This window comes from Lucilia cuprina, chromosome 6, assembly GCF_022045245.1.
Source record: "Lucilia cuprina isolate Lc7/37 chromosome 6, ASM2204524v1, whole genome shotgun sequence".
In the NCBI taxonomy this organism is placed as follows: domain Eukaryota; kingdom Metazoa; phylum Arthropoda; class Insecta; order Diptera; family Calliphoridae; genus Lucilia; species Lucilia cuprina.
The window spans coordinates 60,050,987-60,075,377 of record NC_060954.1 but is presented as its reverse complement, the minus strand read 5'-3'; the positions used below and the strand labels follow the sequence as shown (position 1 = coordinate 60,075,377).

The 24,391-nt window shown below is 27.2% G+C and overlaps 2 protein-coding genes across 4 annotated transcripts in view; both read right to left on the bottom strand.

Moving 5' to 3' along the window:
• LOC111686652 (probable nuclear hormone receptor HR3) overlaps positions 1–24,391 on the bottom strand; it is a 71,095-nt gene that overhangs the window by 18,243 nt on the left and 28,461 nt on the right. For 2 of the 3 annotated variants that reach the window (XM_023449024.2, XM_046954532.1), the window contains exon 1: positions 6,987–7,234. The exons of the other annotated variant lie outside the window; for it this stretch is intronic. In XM_023449024.2, coding sequence (XP_023304792.1) covers positions 6,987–7,113 — 127 coding nt within the window. In that variant the 5' untranslated portion in view covers positions 7,114–7,234. Of the gene's footprint in view, positions 1–6,986; positions 7,235–24,391 lie in introns of those variants that run through there. 3 annotated transcript variants of the gene reach the window in all.
• LOC111686651 (probable serine/threonine-protein kinase dyrk1) lies at positions 8,257–22,829 on the bottom strand. Its single transcript, XM_046954534.1, is given in 4 exon segments — positions 8,257–9,109; positions 9,142–9,222; positions 9,224–9,865; positions 22,147–22,829. Coding segments are annotated over 3 exon segments (606 nt in total). The 5' UTR covers positions 9,496–9,865; positions 22,147–22,829; the 3' UTR covers positions 8,257–8,856.

The following is a 24,391-nucleotide window of genomic DNA, read 5'->3' as shown; positions in this document are numbered from 1 at the left end:
TTTAGCTAGAAGACATTTTAAATCTAAATGCGTAACTATTACTTTAGTGACCCAAAGTAAACTAGCGTATATAATGGATAATATTTTTTCAAAACTAACTAAATACTTGAGAGTTTCGAGTTTATATATTTTTTAACATTCTTTTTGTAATGCTCAGAGAAGGTCAATTGACACTTTTTTGTCCCCAAGTAATCTAGAAGCAAGTTAGTCTAAGTGGTTTTACGTTATCCAGGGTCACTCCCTGGATACTACATTTTCTTCTGTACTTTTCCTTTAAAAGTTGACAGCAATTTATGGCAGTCTTTGGCTTATTTTGCATTCATTCTCTCATTCATTCATTCTATTTGAATCGTGAGTAGTTCCAAAAGTTAAGCGACTGTTGATTTAACTAGACTTGGAATTGGCAAGTGTAACTAGATTTTTAACACAAACACTTTCATTTGATTGAATTGCGCTCTAAAATATGCAACAGCTTGCGATGCTGTTAATTAAAAGGAATTCTGGGAATATTCGCGAATATCATTAGAACCAAAAATATATACTAGGGGGAAACTGGACATATAAACTTAATGTCTAAGAAGTTGAAAACTTAATTGCAAATATAAAAGTACGTTTTTGTGGAGACAATTGCCGATTTGCTGGCTAAGCTGTACTTGGAATTAGCCAGTGAACTATGAAGAACTCTGGGAATATTCTCAAATTAAATTACAATACAAATAAAGTACTAACAACTTAAAAGTACTTTTTTGTGAGGACAATTCCCATTTGTTATAAGTAGTAACTGTTTTATTGTTCTCAGGAACAAAAAACTTTGGTTTAATACAGCTGTTGCTGAGTTGTTAATCTTTGGATGATTGTGTATTTAAATAGTTTAGTTTTAGTCTAAGAAACCTGCTTCTGTTTGAGATAGTTATCCCGAACTACAGGGCAGTTTGTTAAAGTTTCAAATTTTCTGTTTATATGGATTCGGAAGACAACAGAAAAAAAACTCTTTTTGTTTTTTTACCCCGCATTTCTTTTCTTTCTCTTTTTTTAATGAAATTTCTTTTGCTTTTACTTTAAAGTATCCACTATACAACGCCTTTACACTAACCGATGTTTGCTGACGCTTTCTTCTTCGTTATTATTATTTTTTTTTTTTTGTTAACGCTGTCGCTTTTTTTTCTTGGTCGTTTAGCTAAAGTCACGTCATCGCTTTTAACATTCAAAAAAATTATATATTTATGTATAAAAAAAAATGACAACAAATGCGTGAACAGGCAATAACTAACTGTATATTATTATGTATTTAACAAATTTTTTATTTGAATTTGGTTTTTGTTGTTAATTTTATTGTTATTGTATTGAGAAGTACATATACATATGCATGTACGTGTTGGGAAGAAAAGCTATTATAAATGGTATTTTCTTTTCTAAGAAGTTTTCCCTTTAAACACCACCGCCACCACCATCACCATCAACAGCCATAACAAGTCTTGGTAGAAGTTAAGTTTTTTTTATTTAAATTTCATTTACATTTCTTTTATTATTTATTTATAAATTTTCGATTACAAAATATTTCTTTATTTGGCACTAAAGTAAGATCATTTTTTGTTAATGCTTGTATTCGTTACTGTTTGTTTAATTTCCCTATTCGACAAAAAATATTCAAAATAAAGAAGGTATATATCAATATATATATATATAGACGGGCGTAGCCGACCATATAGTACCCTATGCTAGTGATAAACATGGGGCTTAATGATTAAACAAAGTAATTTATTACATTAACAATTACAATTACTTTTGATGTGTTATATATTAATAATCAATTACAATTTTGATTACTAATCAATTACACCTTCTAATAACTGATTAAAAACCAATTACAATTACTTGTAACTGATTAATTATACAATTATTTGTAATAGATTAAAAGCCAATTGCAATTACTTGTGTTTGAAGTTTTTCCAATTACAATTATTTGTAATTGTATTGGTTTATATTCAAGTAATTGTACTTGGTTATAAACCAATAACCAATTACTTGTAATGTTGCTTAAAATTTTTTTTTAATTACAATTACTTTCAATTATAAGAAACAAAATTACAAGTACATAATTGTAATTGTTTAATAGTCAATTACACATAACATATTATTGTAATTGAATAAACTTCAATTACAATTAAAAGTAATTGTAATTGCTGTTTGGTCAATTACAAGTTATTGTAATTAGAAATACTTCAAATACAAGTAATTGTAATTGGTGTTTTAATCAATTACAAATTTAGACTTTTACTAGAACCTTTCTATTCCGGTGGTATGATCTTATAGGGCTTGGCGATATAAAGGTTAATTTTCAATTGTTCCCACAACAATCGGTTCTTCGCACCGGAACGACTCGGAGTTCAACGAACAAGAACCAAGGATTGTTAACCCATCCACACCGATGGCTCACACGTGTCGCTGCTACAACAACAATCATTTTCAATTGGTTTTGGATCAAATGAAGAGTATGTGGCAAATATAAAGGATTGTGATTCTGAACCGATTAGAAAATTTTAAGCAGGGAGGAGGACCAATATTTTAGGATGTTACAAACATCAGCCTCAAGCAATAATACCCTCCCCACTAATAGTGTTGTAGGGTATAAAAAACTGTATCGACTGATATGGCTGGTGTTACTGATACATGTGCATATGTTTTATGTCCCTACATAGCGGATGATAATTATAAGAGCATTACAGTACCATCTTTTGGATAACATTAGAAAAATTATCAAATAAAAATTACTAAACATTAAAAATATCCAAAAAATTCTTTATAACTGATTCCAAAAAACTCTTTCTTTCCCTATATCATTTACACTCTCCCCCCCTTAACTACCCCTAATTATATGACCTTTAGTGTAGTTTAGATTGAAATGTGTGTGAACAAGTATGTGGAAGTTTAAAAATATATACAAACAGAGAAATTATTATGACTTTCACTACTTTTATTTCAGTTTATATGATTTTGTTGTTGTTGTTAGCAACAAAATTTATACACAATAAAATTTTAAACAACACATTTAAAAACAACAAAAGAAAAAACTTGGCAATAATTATTATGTATGATGAAGAAGTTGGCATTACAATGAAAAATTTGCCAACGTTGAACAAAAAAAAAATAAATAAAAAAACTACTTAATAATAAAGCAAAAATATCGGACAATCAACCAACCCTTAAAGTTTTATATAGAAATTGTTAATAAATTAACAAAGTAAAAAAAAACGTTAATTTAACAATAAAAAGTATTTTTTGCAAGTTAGGCATTTAAAAAAAGAGATTATTTTGTAGGTGTCTTTTTGTTTAATACAAATATTTCAGCAAGTTCCTCTTTAAAATGTGTTATGTGTATATAGTACAGTTTAACGAAAATAGGAAGTTTTAGAGAACACTAGCTGGGAGCTTAGTCACACTTAAGTAATCAATCTAGAAGAAAATCAATCGTCTCTTTATGCTCACTGTAACTTAGACAGGAATCGAATTGTCGCTTTTTGTGTCACCTTAGTAATCTAGCAGGTAATCAGTCGTTACATTTGAATCTTTGCAACACACGATATTCATTCTCAAATATCTAACTACTAAGCAGACTTGCATTTTTACATTATTTTTCAATATTTCAAACGTATTCTTCATAATGTTCTTATAAGATCAATTTGTGACTTTATGTGTTTAAGTAATCTGAAGGTAAGACTATGTTCTCTAAGTTCTTTTTCACTCTGGTTCTTGTAGAGTTCGCAGGAGTTAACAAGACGTCAGCGTTTGTATATATTTTTAATTATTTTCACACTTGTACTCTTTGTAATGTTAAGAAAGAAAATGTGATCTTGTTACGAGTAATAAAATCTCTTTTGAAACATTCAAAACATCGTTTTGGTGATCATGGTGATCAAAATGTTTTAAAATTTCTTACAACTTTTATTGATTTTCAAATTTTTCAGTTGGAACTTATACAATCTAAAAATAAGATTGAGTTTTAAAGAAAAGTACGGCTGATTTTCAACATTCGTAATCATATTACTTGATCATCATAATTTTGCATTTTCAAATTAGAGAAATTTAGTAGATTTCACCTTCTCATTCGAAAGTTTGTTTTTTTTTTAACAATTCCGACTCTATTACAAATGCAGCCCCAAAATAATAAAATTAAAGAATTTTTTTTTTTTTTGAAATTATTGAGAATTTTTAGTAAAAATTTAAATTTTTCAGTAAAAAGTCTAACTTTTAATAAAAATTCTTATTTTAGCGAAAAATATATATATTTTTTTAGAAAAAGTGATTTTTTTTTACTAAAAATAAATAAAATTTTTAGTGAAAATACCATATTTTTCAAAAAATTAAATTTCGAGTGAAATCTTATATTTTGTGAAAAATCAAATTTTTATTAAAAAGTAGACTTTTTTTGTAAAGAATCTTATTTTTAAAGAAAAATTTGATTTTTAATGAAAAATACAATTTTATGAGAAAAATCATATTTTTAGTAAAAATCATATTTTTAGTGGAAAAATTTATTTCTAGTGAAAAAATCTAATTTTTAGTGCAACATCGTATTTTTAGTGAAAAACCATATTTTAAGTAAAAAATAGTATTTTTAATACAAAATCGTATAGATATGGACCAATGCTCACAGAGTTTGGTAGAAAGATTTGTTTTTTGTAGTATTTCATCTTTATACTTTCAATTAAAGTAACTTCTCAAGCGGACCGTATATGGGGAGAAGGGTCAACTATTGATCCTAAATTTTAGTAGAGAGATTTTTGTACTATAAAACTAGTTTATGCCGAAGTTATATCGTATCACTAGTGCGATTATAAGCTTTTTTAAGAATTTTTGTGTTGAGTACTTCATTTGAGAGGGGTGAGTTCCGAAAAGCTACTTGTATGGGGGCTGGATAAAATTGAGGATCGATATTATATATAATAAGGAATATTTGTGAGAAATTTCAGAAATGTTTGGTCGTTATTTCAACAGGCGAACATTGCTAAATCGTTTTAGTAAAATGGAGCTTAAAAACCAAAAGTTAATTACCATTTTGTAGCCTCTCAGTAATTAAGTTAAAAGTTACTTTAAACTTCTTTTTTCTTTTATAAACTTTGAAGGACTCGACAAGTAAATCGCTTATGAAAATTGGTATTTATTTCAAAATAAAATCGGAACTATACAAAAAATATTGCAAAATTTCATAAAACTCATCTGCTAATGATCATCAGATGACTTGTTGATGTCAATTGGACGAATAGAAGCTGCAATTTAAGATTTTTAGACTTTTTCTTTATGGGGTACAGCAGGGACTGAATCAAATCTATATTTTTGCAAATTTACATACATACACATACATATAGCATTTCAAACCGACTTTTTCAGTCAGTAAACTAATCTATATTTGTATGTATCAAAAAGCAAGCCTATTAGTCAATGTACTAGTAAATTAACTAAGCAATAAGCTAATCTATAGAATGGACGAGAGACTAGTCTATCAGGTCCATTTTGAATAATAAATTCCCTGGGAGTTTGTTACCTCTCCTATACACAAAGTATGCAAAAAGAAATAAAGTCTCAGAGAATTATTATTCATAATTGGCTTGTATAACTGGACAATAAACTAGTATATAGAATTCTTATACTAATCCAAAAACTAATTCATCAAATTGTCCCTAGAAATACTTTAAACCTTAAGTTAAAAGTACTTTAAAACAAAAGGTTAGTTATAAGATTAGTTAATAAACAAAATCATTTATTCAATAGATTATTTCTTAAGACTAGTAAATTGACAGTCTATTATCTCTCTATGTATTAGAGGATAACGTATTCAATAAACTAGACAATATACTAGCCTATATATGTAGTCTATAGTATAGTTCATATACTAGCCCACAGTCCAATTTATAAAATATCGGATATACAATTAATCCCATAAAGTACTCTCTTTGTTAAATGCTATCTGGTTATAATATCTTCTAAGACTTTTAACAATATTATCTTCCGAAGTTTAGTATTTCAAAGTTGTTATTAGTTCTTTAAATTTTTGATTAAAAGTAAAATTTTTAAAATATTTGTTCAATTCACAATCGATGTCGTATCGTTGTAAGTCATAAAAAAAATCAAACAAATCAATAATAAAAAAAAATTACGACATACTACGATACAACCATACAACACCGATTGTGAATTGGACCATTATATTAATAAGGGAATATATTTTTTAAATTAATCAAAATGGGTCATAGGCAAGTCATCCTCGCGATGTCATCACTGGGTACACACTTGTGTCCAGTATTTGATCCCTTTGTGGTAAGAGTCATTAATAGGGTATTAGAGATTTTTAAGAACGAATTCTAACAAAAAAATGTATAATTGTACGAAGTTTCCAAATCCTGGGGCCCAGTAAACAAACGGTTATTATGTTATTATTCCATTAACTTTATACATCCAAGAAATAGAAACTTTTATTGAAATTCTTAAAAAATTGGTCTAATACCGAATGTTGCAGCCAGTAGAATGTTACGTAAACTATAGGAATTTATAAACAAAAATTAAAATAATAAACTTATTGACCGAGCACCCAAGATCTATTTCACAACTAACGAAGATATTTTATCAAAATTTTACTCAGAAAAGAAATTGTTTCCAAAACCAACTAAATCACAATAAATTCACAAAGTTAATAACATTCTTAAACATTCAAGTCGGCAGTTATTTCATTGCGACAATTATTTAGTTGTTTAAATCAATTAATATTTTTGTTATTGTTATTAAATGTTTAGTTTTTTGTTGTTTAAAACATTTATCTATTTTCATGTTTTTTATATTAATTAAGGTAATTAGCATAGTTTCAATAACAATATTTAATTATATTGATTATTTCTTTAATTAACACAATTAATATTTTCATAATATTAACAATTTCTTAAATGGAAATGGCGTGTTATGAGATTTTCTTTACATTTTGTTTTTTTTTTTACCTTTTATTGATCCACTTGAATTATTTTGTCCGGGCGATTGTACATTACTTTGTCCCAATGTGTTGGCGTGTGCTTCCAGTTTGGATGTAACGCTGTTCCACATATCAAACATGCGTTGCGTATACATTTTATTAATATTTTTTCTTTAGTTATTATTTCTTGTATCTTAATTTATTTACTTGTTGTTGGTTGTTTTAAGTAAAAATAATAAAAATTCAGAAGTTTATAGTTAAAACTTATAAAGAGTTTGTTTTTTATAATATTTCTTTAGTTTAGTTATTTAAATGTTATTAATTAATAATTATTTTTTTTTATAATGTTTGTATTTGTTAATATTTTATATATAATTTTGTTTTTTTTTTTTAATATTATTCACAAAATTTTTGTTTTAAGGCATATATAAGTTTTTGTTTATTAATATTATTTGTAAAAAAAAAGAAATTGTTTACAATGTTTCTTTTGTTTTTGTAATATTTTTAACAAATCGTATTTGTTTTATAAGGGTTTTTTTTTAATTATTATTTTGTATAAAATAAATAAATGCTAATTTCTAATTGTATTATTATTTTAATTATTTGTTGTTGTTAAAACATTTGATGTTTTCTTTTTTTTAATAATTTTTCTATTAAATTTTGTTTTTTTTTTGTTTTTAATATTTTAAGGCCCTTTTTAAATCTGGTGCTAACATTGCACTTGGTTTTATGAGGGAGGGGGGAGTTTTAAAATAATTCTTTTATATAAATGCCAATTTGTGTTGCTGTTGTTGTTTATTATAATAAATTGTTGCGTTTTGTTGTTATAAATATTATTTTATATTTTTTATATTTTTTTTTTGTTATAAATTTAACTTGAATTTGATGTGAAATACTAGTATCACAGTCCTCTATTATTTGTTTTTTTGTTTTTCTTTTAAAGGTTGTATATATAATTTTATTATTTTTTATTATAATTATTTTAGCTAATTTTTTTGTTGTTGTTTAATTTATTTAATGAAGTGATAGGTACAAATTTGGTTTGAATTATTTATAATTTATGTATATAATTTTTGTTGTAGTTGGATTTATTTATTTAGGGTTGTTGTATTTGCTAATTTTATTATTTTTATATATATTTGTAATTAAGACACTTGTTCTGATTTTTTTTATAATTTTTTTAAAATTTATTTTAAATTATTTTATAAATTTTTTTTCTTAAAGCCTTGATTTTGGATTATTTTTTTTTATTATTATTTTAATAGGGTTTGGTTTATTTTAGTATTTTTGTTTTTTTGAAAATTTTAGAAAATTTGTTTTAAATAACCTAAAAATTTTGTTTTAGAAGTTTTACTAAGCAATTGAAAGTTTTGAGTAAAATACCAGTATTTTTATTTTTTTTTAAATTTTACATTGCAAATTCAAGTTGATGACACCTTTTTCTTCTCACCTCTAAAAAAAGAGGTTTAAATTTAAAATTGATTACTTTCTTGTTTTTATTATTAAGTGAAATTATTATTATTTAACCACAAGTTTCCAAAAAAAAAACAAACTTAAATGTAGAAAAGCAACTAACAAAAAAAAACAACAACTTAAAGATCTTTAGAAGAGTTTTATAGTAGTGGCTTTTTTCTTAACTTTGTTCATACTTTCTTTAAAATGAATCATTTGTCAGTTTGTTCATTTGTATGAACACACAAACACAAGCACTCACACACACACATACACCTGGAATAGTTTTCAACATTCCCTAAATTAAGTTGGCAGTAATAGAGAGTTGAGATACAACAAATGAATAAAAATATCTAAATGATTTGATTGATTTGATAAATGTATCTGTAACTGTAGTGTGTAGTCTGTATCTGTGTATAACTGTAAGTATGTGTACTTAGAAAGTTTCAGCTAAATTTGTGTAAAATTTCAATTTGATTTTTCATTAAATTGTTGTTGGCTGTTGTTTGAGTTGCTGTAGCTGTTAATATATTGCTTTTGTTGTTGTTATTGTTATTATGTATGATTTTTTTATTATTTATAATTGTTGTATTATTATTGTTGTTGCTGTTGTTGTTGTTACTATTTAATTTTGTAATAGTTTTATTGTTGTTAGTTGTATTTGTATTTTTGCACTTTATCACTTTCACTGTTGTTTTTGTTTTTATAGCTGCAGCAGTTTTAGTTAAAGTTCCTGCTGCTGCTTTAATTGTTGTTGTTGATGATGCTGTTGTTGTTGCTGTCACAGACGTTGCTGTTGTTGCTGTTGACCCTACTAAATTTAGTTTTTTGCTGCTATTATCGCCAGCACTTTTAATCACTTTTGTTATATTAGAGTTTGTATTATAATTGTTATTGTTGCTGTTGCTATTACTGCTTCTGCTTATATTACTAGTACTACTACTGCTGCTGCTGCTGTTGCTATTATTATTGTTGCTGTTGTTATTGTTATTATCATTGTTTTGTCGATTTCTCCGCTTTGTTTGATTCCAAATCAAAATATCCAAAAACACGAAAATTTCACGACTATTTATTCCGGAAGACATTTGGTGGAAATTGGTTTTTTTGTTATAAAACACAAATTTTTGCTGTAGTTCCTTTTCCTTTTTTAACTTTCGTACTCCCACGCAAAAACCAAATAATAATAAAAGAATTTTAATACCCAATTTTTTTTTTTGCTTTTATGGGTTCTCTAGTCTCTCTTTTTCTCTTTTACTATGTTCTATAGTACATAGGCCTTTAATTAAAGGCCCTTTATATTTGACCCATAATTACTACAGTTTCCTTTACACGGACTTTCTTGCAAAGTTTTTATTGTTTTATGTATAGAAAACATTTTGATAGAATTTATAACACACGCATAACAATAATAATAATTATAAAACCAACTATTAAAAGAAAGTTAAGAAAATTTTCCTAAATTAAAAAAAAATTAAAAAAAGAAAAAATTTATTAATAAAATGCATTTGAAGTTTTGTGAAACTTCTATGAAATCGTTGACTTTTAAAACACAACCCGCCTCTTAGATATCGGTTCAAAATTTAAAGATTTGCTTTTATAAAACATAAATCATTTCATTTTACAATAAGCGAATATCTTTAAAATAAATTCTGTATCAAATCCGGTATATAGTACAGTCGAGGCTACTCATAGACTATATTCTAGTCTATAGTCTAGTCTATAGTCTTGTCTATAGTCCAGTCTATAGTCTAGTCTATACTCTAGTCTATAGTATTGTCTACAGTCTAGTCTATAGTATTGTCTATAGTCTAGTCTATAGTCTAGTCTATAGTCTAGTCTATAGTCTTGTCTATAGTCTAGCCTATAGTCTTGTCTATAGTCTAGTCTATAGTCTTGCCTATAGTCTAGTCTATAGTCTAGACTTAAGTCTAGTCTACAGTCTAGTCTATAGTCTAGACTAAAGTCTAGTCTAAAGTCTAATCTATAGTCTATAGTCTAGTCTATAGTCTAGTCTATAGTCTAGTCTATAGCCTATACTAAAGTCTAGTCTATAGTCTAGTCTTTAGTCTAGTCTATAGTCTAGTCTATAGTCTAGTCTATAGTCTAGTCTATAGTCTAGTCTATAGTCTAGTCTATAGTCTAGTCTATAGTCTAGTCTATAGTCTAGTCTATAGTCTAGTCTATAGTCTAGTCTATAGTCTAGTCTATAGTCTAGTCTATAGTCTAGTCTATAGTCTAGTCTATTGTCTAGTCTATAGTCTAGTCTATAGTCTAGTCAATAGTCTATAGTCTAGTATATAGTCTAGTCTATAGTCTAGTCTACAGTCTAGTATATAGTCTGGTCTATAGTCTAATATATAGACTAGTCTATAGTCTAGTCTATAGTCTAGTCTATAGTCTAGTTTACAGTCTAGTCTATAGTCTAGTCTATAGTCTGGTCTATAGTCTAGTCAATATAATCTAGTCTATAGTATAGTCTATAGTCTAGTCTATAGTCTAGTCTATTCCAAAGTCTATTGTTTATTCTATAGTTCATAAATTTAACAAAAAAAATTAAATTCCCCAAAATGCACTTCACACCCGTGTTTATCACCAACTTTAATGTTAGTTAACACGCTTTAAAAACCATTATTTTACATTTTTATTATCTAGTATCCCTTTTCAAATTTACAAAATTTAATTTAACTGTAAAAACATAAAAAAAATCCTTTAATGTCTTAATAATCCCTCATTAATTTAGTTTACTTTTTCGCATTTAAACCAAACAGTGTGTGTTTTTGTGTGTCTATGGGTCTGTAAGCCTCAAACTTTCCTCTTATGATTTGTTTTAACTTGAAAAATCGATATGGGAAAACAGCATAAAAACTAAAGCAACAAAAAATTGTCATTTTAATATGAAAGCAAAAAAAAAGGGGTTGGTTACTATGTCTTGGCCCCGCAGCGTACCGCACCTAGTCTTAATCGTACAAACCACCATCATCCCCAAATGTAAAAAAAAATAAACACAGAAATTTATAGGAAAAGAACATAAAAAATAGTAGAAACAAAAAGAAACAACAACCAGAAGCATTTTGTGTTGCAATGGGTGGAGAAATAAAAAAGTTCTATGACCCAGTGGCTTAACATCGTCTCATGTTTTGTTTTGTTGAATGAACAAAAAAAAAGATTATTATGCCATGCGGCACCGTGTTGTGCATTATTGTAAATTTACAACAAAAATAAAGGACTTTAAATTTAAAAGGAAAAAGATCGATAGCAAAATTCTACTTATATTTACACCTGCGCCCGTATAAAAGATCTGATGACATATATTGAATTCTTAATTGTCATTTTGGCAGAAACAATCTCTTGCCCACAACGCTATTACCAATAAACATATTTTACATGCTGTTGTCATTAGATAGAAGACTTTCTTTAAGTTACTTTATAATTAACGGTTTTGTAAGTCGATTCAATTTCCATTGAGGAAATGCGCTTACAAGTAAGATGTTAAAACATCGATTACTTTGTATTGATAGTAAGTAATTGTATATATTTAATATTTTCCGACTTTTATTTCTAATATAAAATTTAAACAAATTTAGGAACTAATAAATTTTGTTCCTTTATTTTTTGTATTACAACCCCGACTACTACTGCTGCATAATTTGTAAACACAAATAATTGTTGTTATTGTTGGTTTTTTGCTATTATATTGCTTATGACCCCGTAACACTGTGAACCGCATTGCATACCGGTATCCATCCACATTTACATATACATTTACACACACAAAAAAAAAACAAACATCAACAAAAATAATAATAATAAAAAACTAAAATAAAACGGCATGGTTTTTCTTTTTTTTTTTGTATTATTGTTGTTGTTTTAATCGCATAGTAAGGAAATCTACATGCAACAACAAAAACAACAACAAAATAAAGTATTTGCCCCACAACGCATGTATACGTCATCATTGATTTTCATGTGGCACACAGACACCAACAACAACACAAACAAACATAACAACTACAACAAATCAAAACGACTAAAGCAACCACCAAATTACAACAAGAAAACATAAAAGAAAAGAGAGCTTGATAGAGGGAGCCCCAGTCAGCGAAAGAGAGTGCATGTGTACAGGAACATAAAAATGATTTATTTATTGTATACATATTACATACTTACAACGCATATATACATACATAAATATATATGTAATTGTAAATATGTGTTTGTGTTAACTCAGTCCCCCCAACAAATAGTGTAAATATGTATGTATGTAACGTTAGAAAGCTGTATAAATCCACTGGCATGAAAAGCTAAACTAACCCAAAAACAGACCCAAACAGAAAAAGAAATGTTTTAAAGAGTAGAGTGAAAAGTGCAGTTAGAAAAATATTAATGGGGATTTTTGGGGGAAAGGAAATTTTTATTAATCACGTCTTTTCTTCTGAATAGAGGAAAATTTTTCAAAATTTAACTAAACAATTTTGAATACACTTACATATAACATGTATTATACTTTTCTATCTATCTATCTATCTATCTATCTATCTATCTATCTATCTATCTATCTATCTATCTATCTATCTATCTATCTATCTATCTATCTATCTATCTATCTATCTATCTATCTGTTTACATTTTTAATTTCTTTTTCTCAGTGTTTTTCCTACTCAGTCTACTAACGGAAAAATCTGTCTTTAATGATTTTTTTTCATTTTATTATTATTTTCGTTCTTTTCTAATTTTTCTTTTATTTCCTTCTTTTGTTCTTGCTGCTTATTCAGATTCTACTCTGTAATTGAATACTAAGCACAAACAAAAAGATTCGAAAAAAATAAACTTCCTTTAAATTCCAATTCTTTTTCATTATTTTAGTGTTTTCTTTTTTTCTTTACAACTCGAGAGCATATGACCAAGTTACAAAAACAAACAAACAGTTAAATAAAGAAAAGCGTTTGTCTAGCAAAATAATAATGCATTACAATGCAAAAATGTTGCATGTTGTTGACTTTTTGCATTTTAGCAGCAACAATACAAATACAATAAAATACAACACTCACTGTTAACTTTGCAGAGAAATTTGGTCATTTAGAGAAAAGCTCACACAGAAAGAAAAAATATAAAATAACAGCAACAACAACAACGAATGTATGTCTGTGGAAAAATTTATAACAAAAAAAAAAACTTTGCTCTACTGAACTTTTTCTTCTATGACGGCATGTGGAAAAATGTTATAACTGCAGCAACTACAACAGTAACAGCAACAGCAAAAAAAATAACAAAAAAAGAAGATGAGGAAGAAGCAGCTATAACAGCAACAGCATTAGTTTAGATTACCGTTAGAAAATGCGCCTGCGCTTTACAACTAGTTTTCTTTCTATGAAACCAGAAAGAATATTTATTTTTGTTGTTGTTTGTGTGTTTGTTTGCATGTGTAAAAAAAAATAAAAAAGAAGAAAATTAAAAAAAACAGAGGAAAAATTATTGTTACACAGCGCCCACGTTATATAGAGGCAGAGAACAAGATTCATAGAAGAGTGTCGGCGTTACAGGCGTCAACGTTGCTGCTGGCAGAGTTCTGCTTAAAGCTTTTACAATTTATTATGGGTTTGTTTGACTGTTTGTAGAAATGTTTACATATTTCTGTTTGTTTGTATATGTGTAAGTGTGTGTGTGTTTGTATCTACGGGACTGAGTTGAGTACCGATAGTCGTTCGTTGACGCCGAAAAAGACCAATGACCTATGCTGAGTTAAGGTACTTGTTCTACTAACAAAAGTATAGAACAGAACATTTCTATAACAAACTGAATGAAAGAACGAACGAAAGAAGGAAGGAACGAACGAACGAGTGAACGAGCGTGCAAAACCAACTGAGCGGTGCGGTATGAAGTAAAGTGGGTAAAAGAAATTGAAGGAGAGGAGCTTGAGTGTGGGGAAGAGATGATAGAACAATTGTTGTAGTCATAGTTTATGTATGAAAGTTTGTCTAAAAACTGCTTAATGTTTGTTTTAATGTTGCTGGCTGTCTCCACCATGAAGAGGGTCCAAGGGGAGCCCCAGTGATAGAGAGAGAGTAAGAGTCTTAAGTGAAAAAGAAAAGAGTAAGCAGGGGTGTGTGAGAGTTTAAGTTTTAATAACAAAGGGGGGGGGGGGTTCGAAGGGGGTAGATTATAGTTATTGTAGTTGTTTTAATTTAAAACTACCGCTATCTCATATACCAACTCAAAACACATACAAACACCTACTCACACTCTACTACAAAATCATAATAGAAAATTTTGTTTGACTGTTAGAACAAAAACAAAAGCTAAACAAAAATTTCTTTGACAACTAAAACTATTAAAGTCATAATTTGTTTAAACAAAAATTTAAATTTTACATTTATTGTTGTTTTATTTTTTGCATTTTTTTTAAAGTGGGTGACATTTATTTTTTATTTTGCAGTTAAAATTGATTTTTAATGAATTTACATTTAGCTTTGCCAGCAGTTTCTTTAACAGTTTTTGTGTTAAATAAACGTTTTTTTTTTAACAAAATAAAACTTTAATTAAAGTATTTTGGAAAATAATCAAAAAAAAAAAAAAGTTAACTGTTGGACTTTATCTGCTGAACATTGTTTATGGTGGGTATTTGGTTAAAGTCACCCATTAATTCTTTATCTACAGTTCAATGACCTATAGATTTTTGTTTGTTGCTGTTGTTTGTTTCTTGATTTTGTTAGTTTTCAAGTGTTTTCTTTTTTCACTCTAGAGAGTGTGATGTGAATTTGTCAAATTAAACATTAATTATGGAAGGAAAAATGAAAAAATAGTAGGAGGAGAAGGGGTCTAACTAAAGTTAAAGGAAATTTTCAAAGTAAAAATGATTCAATGTTTACTGTAAACAGTGAAATTAATGCTGTTAAACGAATTCCACCTTACTATAATTGATGTAAACAAGCAGTTAGTTGTCACAATCATATTATGTTCACTAAGCAAATGCTTAACTCATTATAATATGATGTCAATAAGACTCCATAATAATATGTTAGATGTCGCAAGCATATTTTCTTAAATTCATCATTAAAATGTCTGTTGCATTCATATAACGTTTGAAGTCGCAATCATTTTTATGATTGGAAAAACTTTGCACTATGATGTTCTTAAATTATTATGACAAACATATACTTGTTTGCTGCAATCATATTATAAAGCGGTTTTGCTTTGACAACTAAAACTATGATTAAAGTAACTATAAAATTATAGTTACACAGTTAATGTGTTTCCTTTAAACATATTTGTATCTTTTTTCTCGAGGTGTAATAATTGTAAACATTCTTTCAGTTTTTTTTTTTTTTTTGCTTTTTGTTTATCTACTTTCTGTATTGATTTGTTATTAGAATGTAAACATTCTTTAGTTGTGTTTTCGGTTTTGTATTTAATAATTTCTTATCAGCGGTTTATTGACCCGGTGTATTATATTTGTATCACAGATATTAACATTATAAGATCTTTAAGCAGATCAAGGGAATAATAAGTCAGGCCTAAGAAGGTACTAATGACAAGTTTAATTTGGACTGACTTTTAGTACTAATCAACGAAACAGATACATAGTGACTTTGGAATTCCTTTTGTAAAATACAGAAATATAATTTCTCGATCTTCAATTCTTAATAGATTCTGTAACATGTCCTTCCGTCCACAGGGTCTAAAATAAAAGAGTTAGAGGGCTTAAATTTTCCCTCAATATTATGCATGGATGCAGTTTGTAGTTCTGTCTGTTGAAAACATAATGGTTGTATAAGCTGAAGGACCAAAGAGTTAAATTCTTTACAAATATACTGCCTTAAGAAAATTAATTAAACGTTCTTAATTGTCTTGAAAAGTTTTACAAAACAAGACTTGCCTTTTTCGAACCAACAACTCAGTAACTAATTTCAAAAGGATATATTATCCCCCATATAACCCGTTTTATAGAAAACTACTTTATTATCTTTTATACTCTATTAAATTTAAAAATAAAGGCGTTAAGAAAAATTTAACAAAAACTATTCCTTATTACACGTTAGTCACTCTCTCGAATACTGTAAAGTCTTATTTCATAAGAATCGGTATATATCCACATTAAAAGCCTTTTTATAAAGTTGTAAGAAAACACGTGGAGCAATTTTGTTGAAGAAAACTAAAGTTCTAAAGATGATAAGCATTCGGTTACGGATTTGGTCGGAAACTAGAAGTAAGATACAGTTTGGATATTGGCCGTTTGATTGAATCTCAAATTCTGTGAAGTTCGTGCCATAATTGACCCAAGCCCAAGTATTTAGATTATGAATTGGGTTCGGAATCAGATGATAGATAAAATTTAAAGATTCTACACTAGGTTGAATCTTGCAAACCCACTTTCACCAAGTATATTGGAAAAGAATTGCTTATAAAATCATCATTTCGACTCTAGATCATGTAAAAAATCAGATCTACGAAAAACTATCGTGCACCAAATAGTATTGGCCTTATTTTAAGGTGGTGATTTTAAACTAATGAGTTATGCTTCTGTGATGAATCACCACAGTACTTTCCAACGCTTAGTTCCACAGGCAGTCCTCTGTGGTGTATCTACTGTCATCGGCAATGGCACAGAACTTATCTAGAAATGTAGACTTTACCGTGAATCAGTATTTTAACCGCAACTCACTCTTGTGTTTAAATCACAGCCACTATGTGCATCATCAAGGAACCTCAACCAATTGAAAGGCTAGGAAATAGTACTACGGGAAACTGACCACCCGTAGTACCGGATTATGTGGTTCTCTGATTCGACCCAATGTCGAATGTTGATAGTCTCCGTAGACTAGAGTTACTGGTAGCAATAACACCAACATGGGTACTTCCATCTGGGTAACATGCCCCCGAGGGGTCATGTATTATAAAAAAAAACGTTTGACCTTATCAACGTACTAGGAATATGCGCCATACTTGGGCATGCCTTGTAAATGAATATCAGTTATGGTATCGCAAGTGATAATTCCTTCAGGACCCGGTAATTTATATTTTTAAAATATTATATTCTCTATTAATAATAAAAAGAACTTGGGTATTTTGTGTTATTATTTCATTGTTTACAATGTGCTGTTATTCCAGAAAAGTATTCAGCTGGACTTCCAGAGATTGCCTGCTAGACATAGTACAACTAAAACAGGATTTTTGAATATAGTTTACAGAATCTTACAAAGTCGATTGGTTGCGAAGGCTTCCCCATTAAAGCAGAGGTCTCTCCTTTGTTTCCATTTTGAATTCCAAAATAGACTTTAATGTTTAACAAATTTAGTTAAGATTGGATTTGGAATAATACTGATATATGGCCAAATATTAGAATATCTTTTACTCTAAAACGGATGACACAAAGTCATAAAAGATTAATTGTTCTGGATTCGAATTTGGCCTCATATATTCGAGATATCACGTTCCAAAGTTTAGCTATATCATCTGAAAGTCAAATTTTTACAATCTTATTTTATTCTGATATCATAATCTAAAGTTTGCAACTGGCATTTCTTTCATTTCATTCTAGATTTCTACCGTAATAAATTATTTAAAATCTTTTATTAACAAACATTTCTTTAGACAAAAAACCTCATTTCCCCCATGTTTAAAAGAACAAATCATTAAACGGTATTTTCATTGCTAACATTTATTAAGTCAGTCGTAACGGTAATAGAGACATTTTAAGCATAAATTAAAAATTTTTTGCTTTTTCTTTAAATAATATTGCATTTTTTGTTGGTTTTCTATTAAAGAAATACAACTAATGACTTAAATTGTTAATCACACATTAATTATTACTTTTTCTATGTCTAAACATCGAACTACAAAGAAACACAGAACATTTGAAAAAAAAAAACATTCTTTATGTTTTCTTATCTATTAGTTTAGAAATGGTCATTGAACTCAAAAAAAAATGTTTTCTATTTTAGTTAGACACACATATACATAAAATAAATATACATTTAGCTTCAATTATGCTTTGTAAATGTTTAATAAACATTTTAAAGAATTTTTGTTTAAAAAATAGAAATAAAGAAAATTGCATTATCTTAAAATGAAATGAATTTCATGTTGGATTTTAATATTTAAAGCGAATCAATGGGAAGCAAACCTATTTTAATTTAAATCCTTATGGTTGTGTTTTTAAAACAGCTGATTTCATAGCAGTTTCATTTTGTTTAAATATTATAATATAACATGTTTTTGTTGTGGAATTTAAACGTAAATTTGTGCCATTTGAAAGGAAACCAAAGTTTATAGTTTTTCACCAAAAATATTACACTTTTTTCAGTTTTTATTAATAATTTTATTAAACACTTTATTAGTCCTTTGTAAAGTTCTTTTAAGTCTTCAAAATACAAAATTTTGAAGTATTTTTTAGATTTTTTTTATTTAATTATTTATTTTTTTAACTGATTTTTTTTTAATTTTGAAATAATGTTCTTCGAAAATTGAAAGAAATATTTTGTGCAAATATAATCCTTTTTTCAATCTCATTTTATTAAAATCAATGAAAATTTCTGTAATTTTTTTTAAATTTAATTTTTTTAAAAAATTCAATTTTTTTTTTTTTTTTTTTGAAAACTAAAAAATTTAATAAAAACTGTTTATTTTTAAGAAAAGTTATTTAAATTTTATAGTTTTAATAAACACACATAATTTGAATGAAAATTCGTATTTTGAATAAAAATTTCTAATTTCGATATATTTTTTAAATCAAACTTTTTGAAGAATATCAAAAATTTAATTGAAAATTCAAATCTAATTTTCGATATTTTTCCTAAAAAAATACAGCTTTTTTAATGAAAATTTATATTTTTAATATAAATTGTTCATGCAAACTCGATTTTTTATTGAAAAATCTTTAATTTTAATGAAATATTTATTTATTTGCTTAAAATTCATAATTGAAATAAAAATTCATTATTTTAATGAAAATGCATATTTTTAATGAAAATTCATGTTTATTATAAAAATGTGTATTTTTAATGACAATTTTTTCAGATTTTAAATCAAAAATTAAAGTTTTTTATAAAAAATTTAGTGCTTTTAGTCTAAATTCAGGTTCAGAATATTTTTTGGAAAATTTTAATTTTTAGTAAAAAATTGTGTTTTTAGTGAAGAAACATTTTCACAAACAATTTAATTTTGAGTAAAAAAATAAATTCTAGTTTTTAGAAAAAAAAATCAAAATTTGAAATAAAAATTCGAAATTTTGAAAAATTCGAAAATTTCAAAATTTCGAAATTTTGAAAAATTCGAAAATTTTATCATGATTAAAAAAAATCATTTTTTTAGTTAATATTTTTAAGAAAATTTGATTTTTGATGAAAAATATTTTTTTCTCACAATAAAACTAGATTCTTAATGAAAATTTCAGATTTTAAAAAAAAAATTAACTTTTCTAAAAAACATTTTTTTTGAATGTTATTAATTTTAATTTACTTTTAGTAAAAAAAAAACAATTTTTTAATAAAAAAATCTAGATTTTTAATGAAAATTTAAAATTTAAATTCAATTTTCAGTAAAAGATCAATTTGTTTAAATAAAATTATGCAGAAATGTAATTTCTACTTTATTTAAAATCTAGATAAACATTAAGATTTAAATCTGATTTTCAGTAAAAATTTAATATTAAAAAACAGTTTTTGGAAAAAATTAAATTTTTATTAAAAGTAAACTTTAAGCAATCACAACTTAAGTTTAATGCAGAAAAATCTAAATTTTAGAGAAAAAATCTAGTTTTTTATGGAGTGATAATGAAAGACCGAATGATCGCGTTTCGCTTTCGCGTTGCCAACAAATTTCAATATTGAAATTAAGCTAAACTGCACAAATTTAAATATTATGATCAATTTTATTCGATCTCGGACCGTTTAACACTGATCGTAGTTTTTTAAATGATGATCATTCGAAATCAAAGTTTTTATGGAGTGATGATGGCAGGCCGAATCATCGAAAACGCTTTTTGCCAATAAGTTTCAAAATAGAAATGAAGCTAAAATGTACAAAATGCAAAAAAGTGATTAATTCAATCTCGACCCATTAAACATTGATCGTGGTTTTAGATAATGATCATTCAATATCAAAGAAGAAATTTTGGTAATTTTAACTTAATTTCGATATCGCTACAAAAGCTTATTCGATCACGTATGCGATCATTCAGTAATTGATTTGTGGTAAAAATTAAAATTTTAAACTGAAGATTTTAGAGTTTTGTAAATAACAAAAATATAATGAAAAGGCCAGGGCAGGTTAATGATTACATTAAGTTATTCATTACTTTGTCAATTACAATTACTTGTAATGTGGCAGTTGTATTTATTTTTAATTACAAATGAAATATTACCAATTATAAGAACATGTAACTGTTATTGATTTGTTACAAATTACATGTAAAAGAAAATTTTAAAAATTAAATGTAATTTAGAAAATGTAACGATTACTTTCATTGCTAAGTTAGTCATTATTGTATTAATTAGAATTACATGTAATTGAATAATTGTCAATTTCAATTACATACAATTGAGTGATTGTCAATTACAATTTCTTTTAATTACAAATAACATTATCACAATTATAAATGTTTGTAATTGTTATTAAATTGTTACAAAATACTTGTAATTCTAAAGGAAATTTTTCACAATTACATGTAATTTATAAAATGTAATGATTACTTTCATTGTTATTCAATTAACAATTACATCTAATTTAATTATGATTACTTTCATATTTATTTATTTTAACAATTACTATCACAAGTAATTGTAATTGAAGTAATTTGAATTACAATTACAAGTAATTGTATTTAGTGATACGTAAATTACAATTGATAAAACATATTTCTTTAAAATTGGATCCTCTTAGGAAAGAGAACTGCAATTGCGATGGCGTTATTGGAAATCCTTTTGAAAACTTTTCTTTTTTTGATTTTTCCCAAAATTTGCTTTTTTATATTTTTTTTTTTTTCAATATTTTTAATTTCTTGAAGAACATTATTTCCAATTTAAAAAATTTTTGGTTTAATCCAGTGCTTTTATAAGTTAATTATATTTATTGTTTAAAATATTTCTTTTTTTCATATTATTGCAAAAAAACACTATTTTGAAATGAAATCCAGTATTTGCATGTAATATTTTTTAAAGTTTAAAAATTTAAATTTTTTATTAATTTTTTTGTTTCGTTTATCTTTGCGTTTCTTTGTGTAAATCTTATACAATCACTGATAAATTTATGTTTTAATTAGGGGCTATGTTTTTTAATTAATGCCATTTTGAAATTTTAATTCCATTGGTTAAAAAAAAATAAAACTTTTTGTTTCTTTTAAAAAATTTTTAAAATAATTTTCATTTCTCTTTTTTTTCATTTTTTATGTTTTTTTTAATATTTTAATTTTTTGATATTTTTTATTTTTTTGCTAAATTTTTCTTTATTTTAATTTAAATTTTCTATAAATATTTTCTTTCTAATTCATTCACAATAAATTTCCAAAAAAAAGGGGGAAGGAAAAATTACGTCACTTCCGTCATGCACTCCATATAATTTTTTTCTATTTCATTTGATATGATTTTCTTTTTTTTTTATTCGTTACAATTTTCAAATGCACTTGTGCATTTATTTTGGACACTTTATTTAACGTTTCAATTCCACAATTTCAAACTTTAAAGTAAATATTTTGAATTTGATTTGGATCTTTCTTTTTTTTTGAAAATATATATAAAACTAACCGTTTTCGCATTAAGTGTGTTTCGTCCGCTTTGTTAAATATATATTGAACCGATATTTTAAGTTTGACAACGTTAGAATTGTTTTAAATTTTCTTTACAACAAAATGTTTTAAGTTTCTTTTTGTGTGGATTTCAATGCAGCACTATGAAAAACGCTCGCTCTTTTATGATTTTTTTCTTTCTTGTCATGAGTGAGACTGTGTGTGTGTGTTTGACTTTTTTTATTTTATTTTTTATAAATGTATTTGTAATTTTTAATGTTGTTTTTGTTGCTTTAAATGTTATTGTTGTTGTATTATCATGCTGAATGACGACGATATTGTTGTAGTTGTTGTTGATGATGATGATGGTGGTGGTAGTGGTGGTGGTGGCCCGACGACGAGTAACAATAACGCGGTACAAACGATACGCAAAACAACATACCCGCGATACGCTCAATACGAAGTGTAGCCAAAGACTGCCTCAAAATGTTATCGAGTTCGCTGTATTCCATCCATCTAGCCAGTCAGCCAGCCAGTCATTCATCCATCCTCAACATTGTTGGCTAGTAGTTGTTGTTTGTTTGCTTGCTTGTGTGTTTCTTTTTTTTTTAGTTGCTTGCTGTTTGAGTACGCTGCCACTTTACCAGCCTGTGCTGTCTGCCAGTCTACATGCCAACCAGCCAGCCACCAGTCAGCTTAACTGATTTCATACATAACGCAGTACACACACATTCAGCGCACACAACGCCCGCGTTCTCCATATCGTACTGCGTCAACGTCTCTGCTGCTGAATTTTTGTGGAAAACTTACGCTCGCGGGCTCCCCAAAACAGTAAAATCTGTATAGAAAACAACGACCACAATGAACGAGCGAAGCAACGTACGAACTTACACGTACTTACGCTCTTAAACCGGTGAGCGAGCGTTTATTATGTGTATGAATCGTCAAGTAGAAACTACAAAGTAATATTTATAGTTCAGAGAAAAAAGAGAGTTGCAATGAAAATTATTTGTTTGAATTTTCTTTATTTGCTCCCTTAATGTTGTATGTTGAAATTATACAAATATAAAAACTATCTTCAAGTTACATAAACAACAACAACAACAGCAACTATAACTTATACTTCATTAGATAAAAAATATACATATATGTGGTATGTGGCACTTTAAAGCACACACATAAATATTTCGTAAATTTTGCAGCTCAACAACACTCGCATACACTCATAAAAACTCACGAACATGCCAGTCAAACAACAAAACACACATTTAACGAATGATTAACGAACGGTACTGTTACAGCAACAGCAATCACAACAACAACAACAGTTGAATAATATACATAATAATATTACAACATACATTGCTCCCCAAAAAAACAAAAAACTAACATTTCACTCACTATTCCTCTTCCTCTTTCTTGCTTTCATAACTTTCTTTACTCTTTTATTTTATCAACAACATTAAAATCAATTTCCACTCTCACTGTTAAAAGAGAGCAACATTTTTATCACTGCAAACTATGTTTCTCTTTAATATGATACAACAGTCATGATAGTATAATGTACTTTACTGCTGTTTTATTGGTACTTTTGCCACGATAGGGGAAGATTTTGTTTAAAAAATTTTTGTGTTCAAGAACAGTTTTAAATTAAGTCATAAACACAACACTCGTGGTCCTCATCAGAAAGTGACTAGGGTCGTTATAATACGTTATAATGTTATTAATCTTAATAACATTCTATAAAATGCATCCATTACCGGACGTTCACTAGATCGTATGTTAAGCTTAGTCATTAAGCAAATTGATCACAAAATCAAATATGTATATATGCCGCTAACATTATTCTCTATATTTTATGGGAGTTAGTAAAATCTGACCAAATCAAAACAGGTAAGATGTACCGAACAATGGCCGAAAAAGTCCAAAATATGCGTCCATACATTAAAGCTTATATACAATTATGACAAACGCCCGGTTAATATCAATTAAAACACATTCAGGAAGAAATGTCTACAGAGATTTGCCTCACTCGCCTTTTAGTTCTAACCTGGACCCATCCGACTGCTACTTATTTCGATCAATGCAGGTCGTCAGAGGTGATGTATAACATCGTTTTATAACAAATTTCAATACATATTGAAACATGTTTGGAAAGAAGTGCTTGAAAAGTTTTGACTGTTATTTAACTCAATCGATGCAAAGAAATTCACTTTCGGCCTCGAAATATGTCCTGCTATTAAGACGCAGAATCAATATATTAC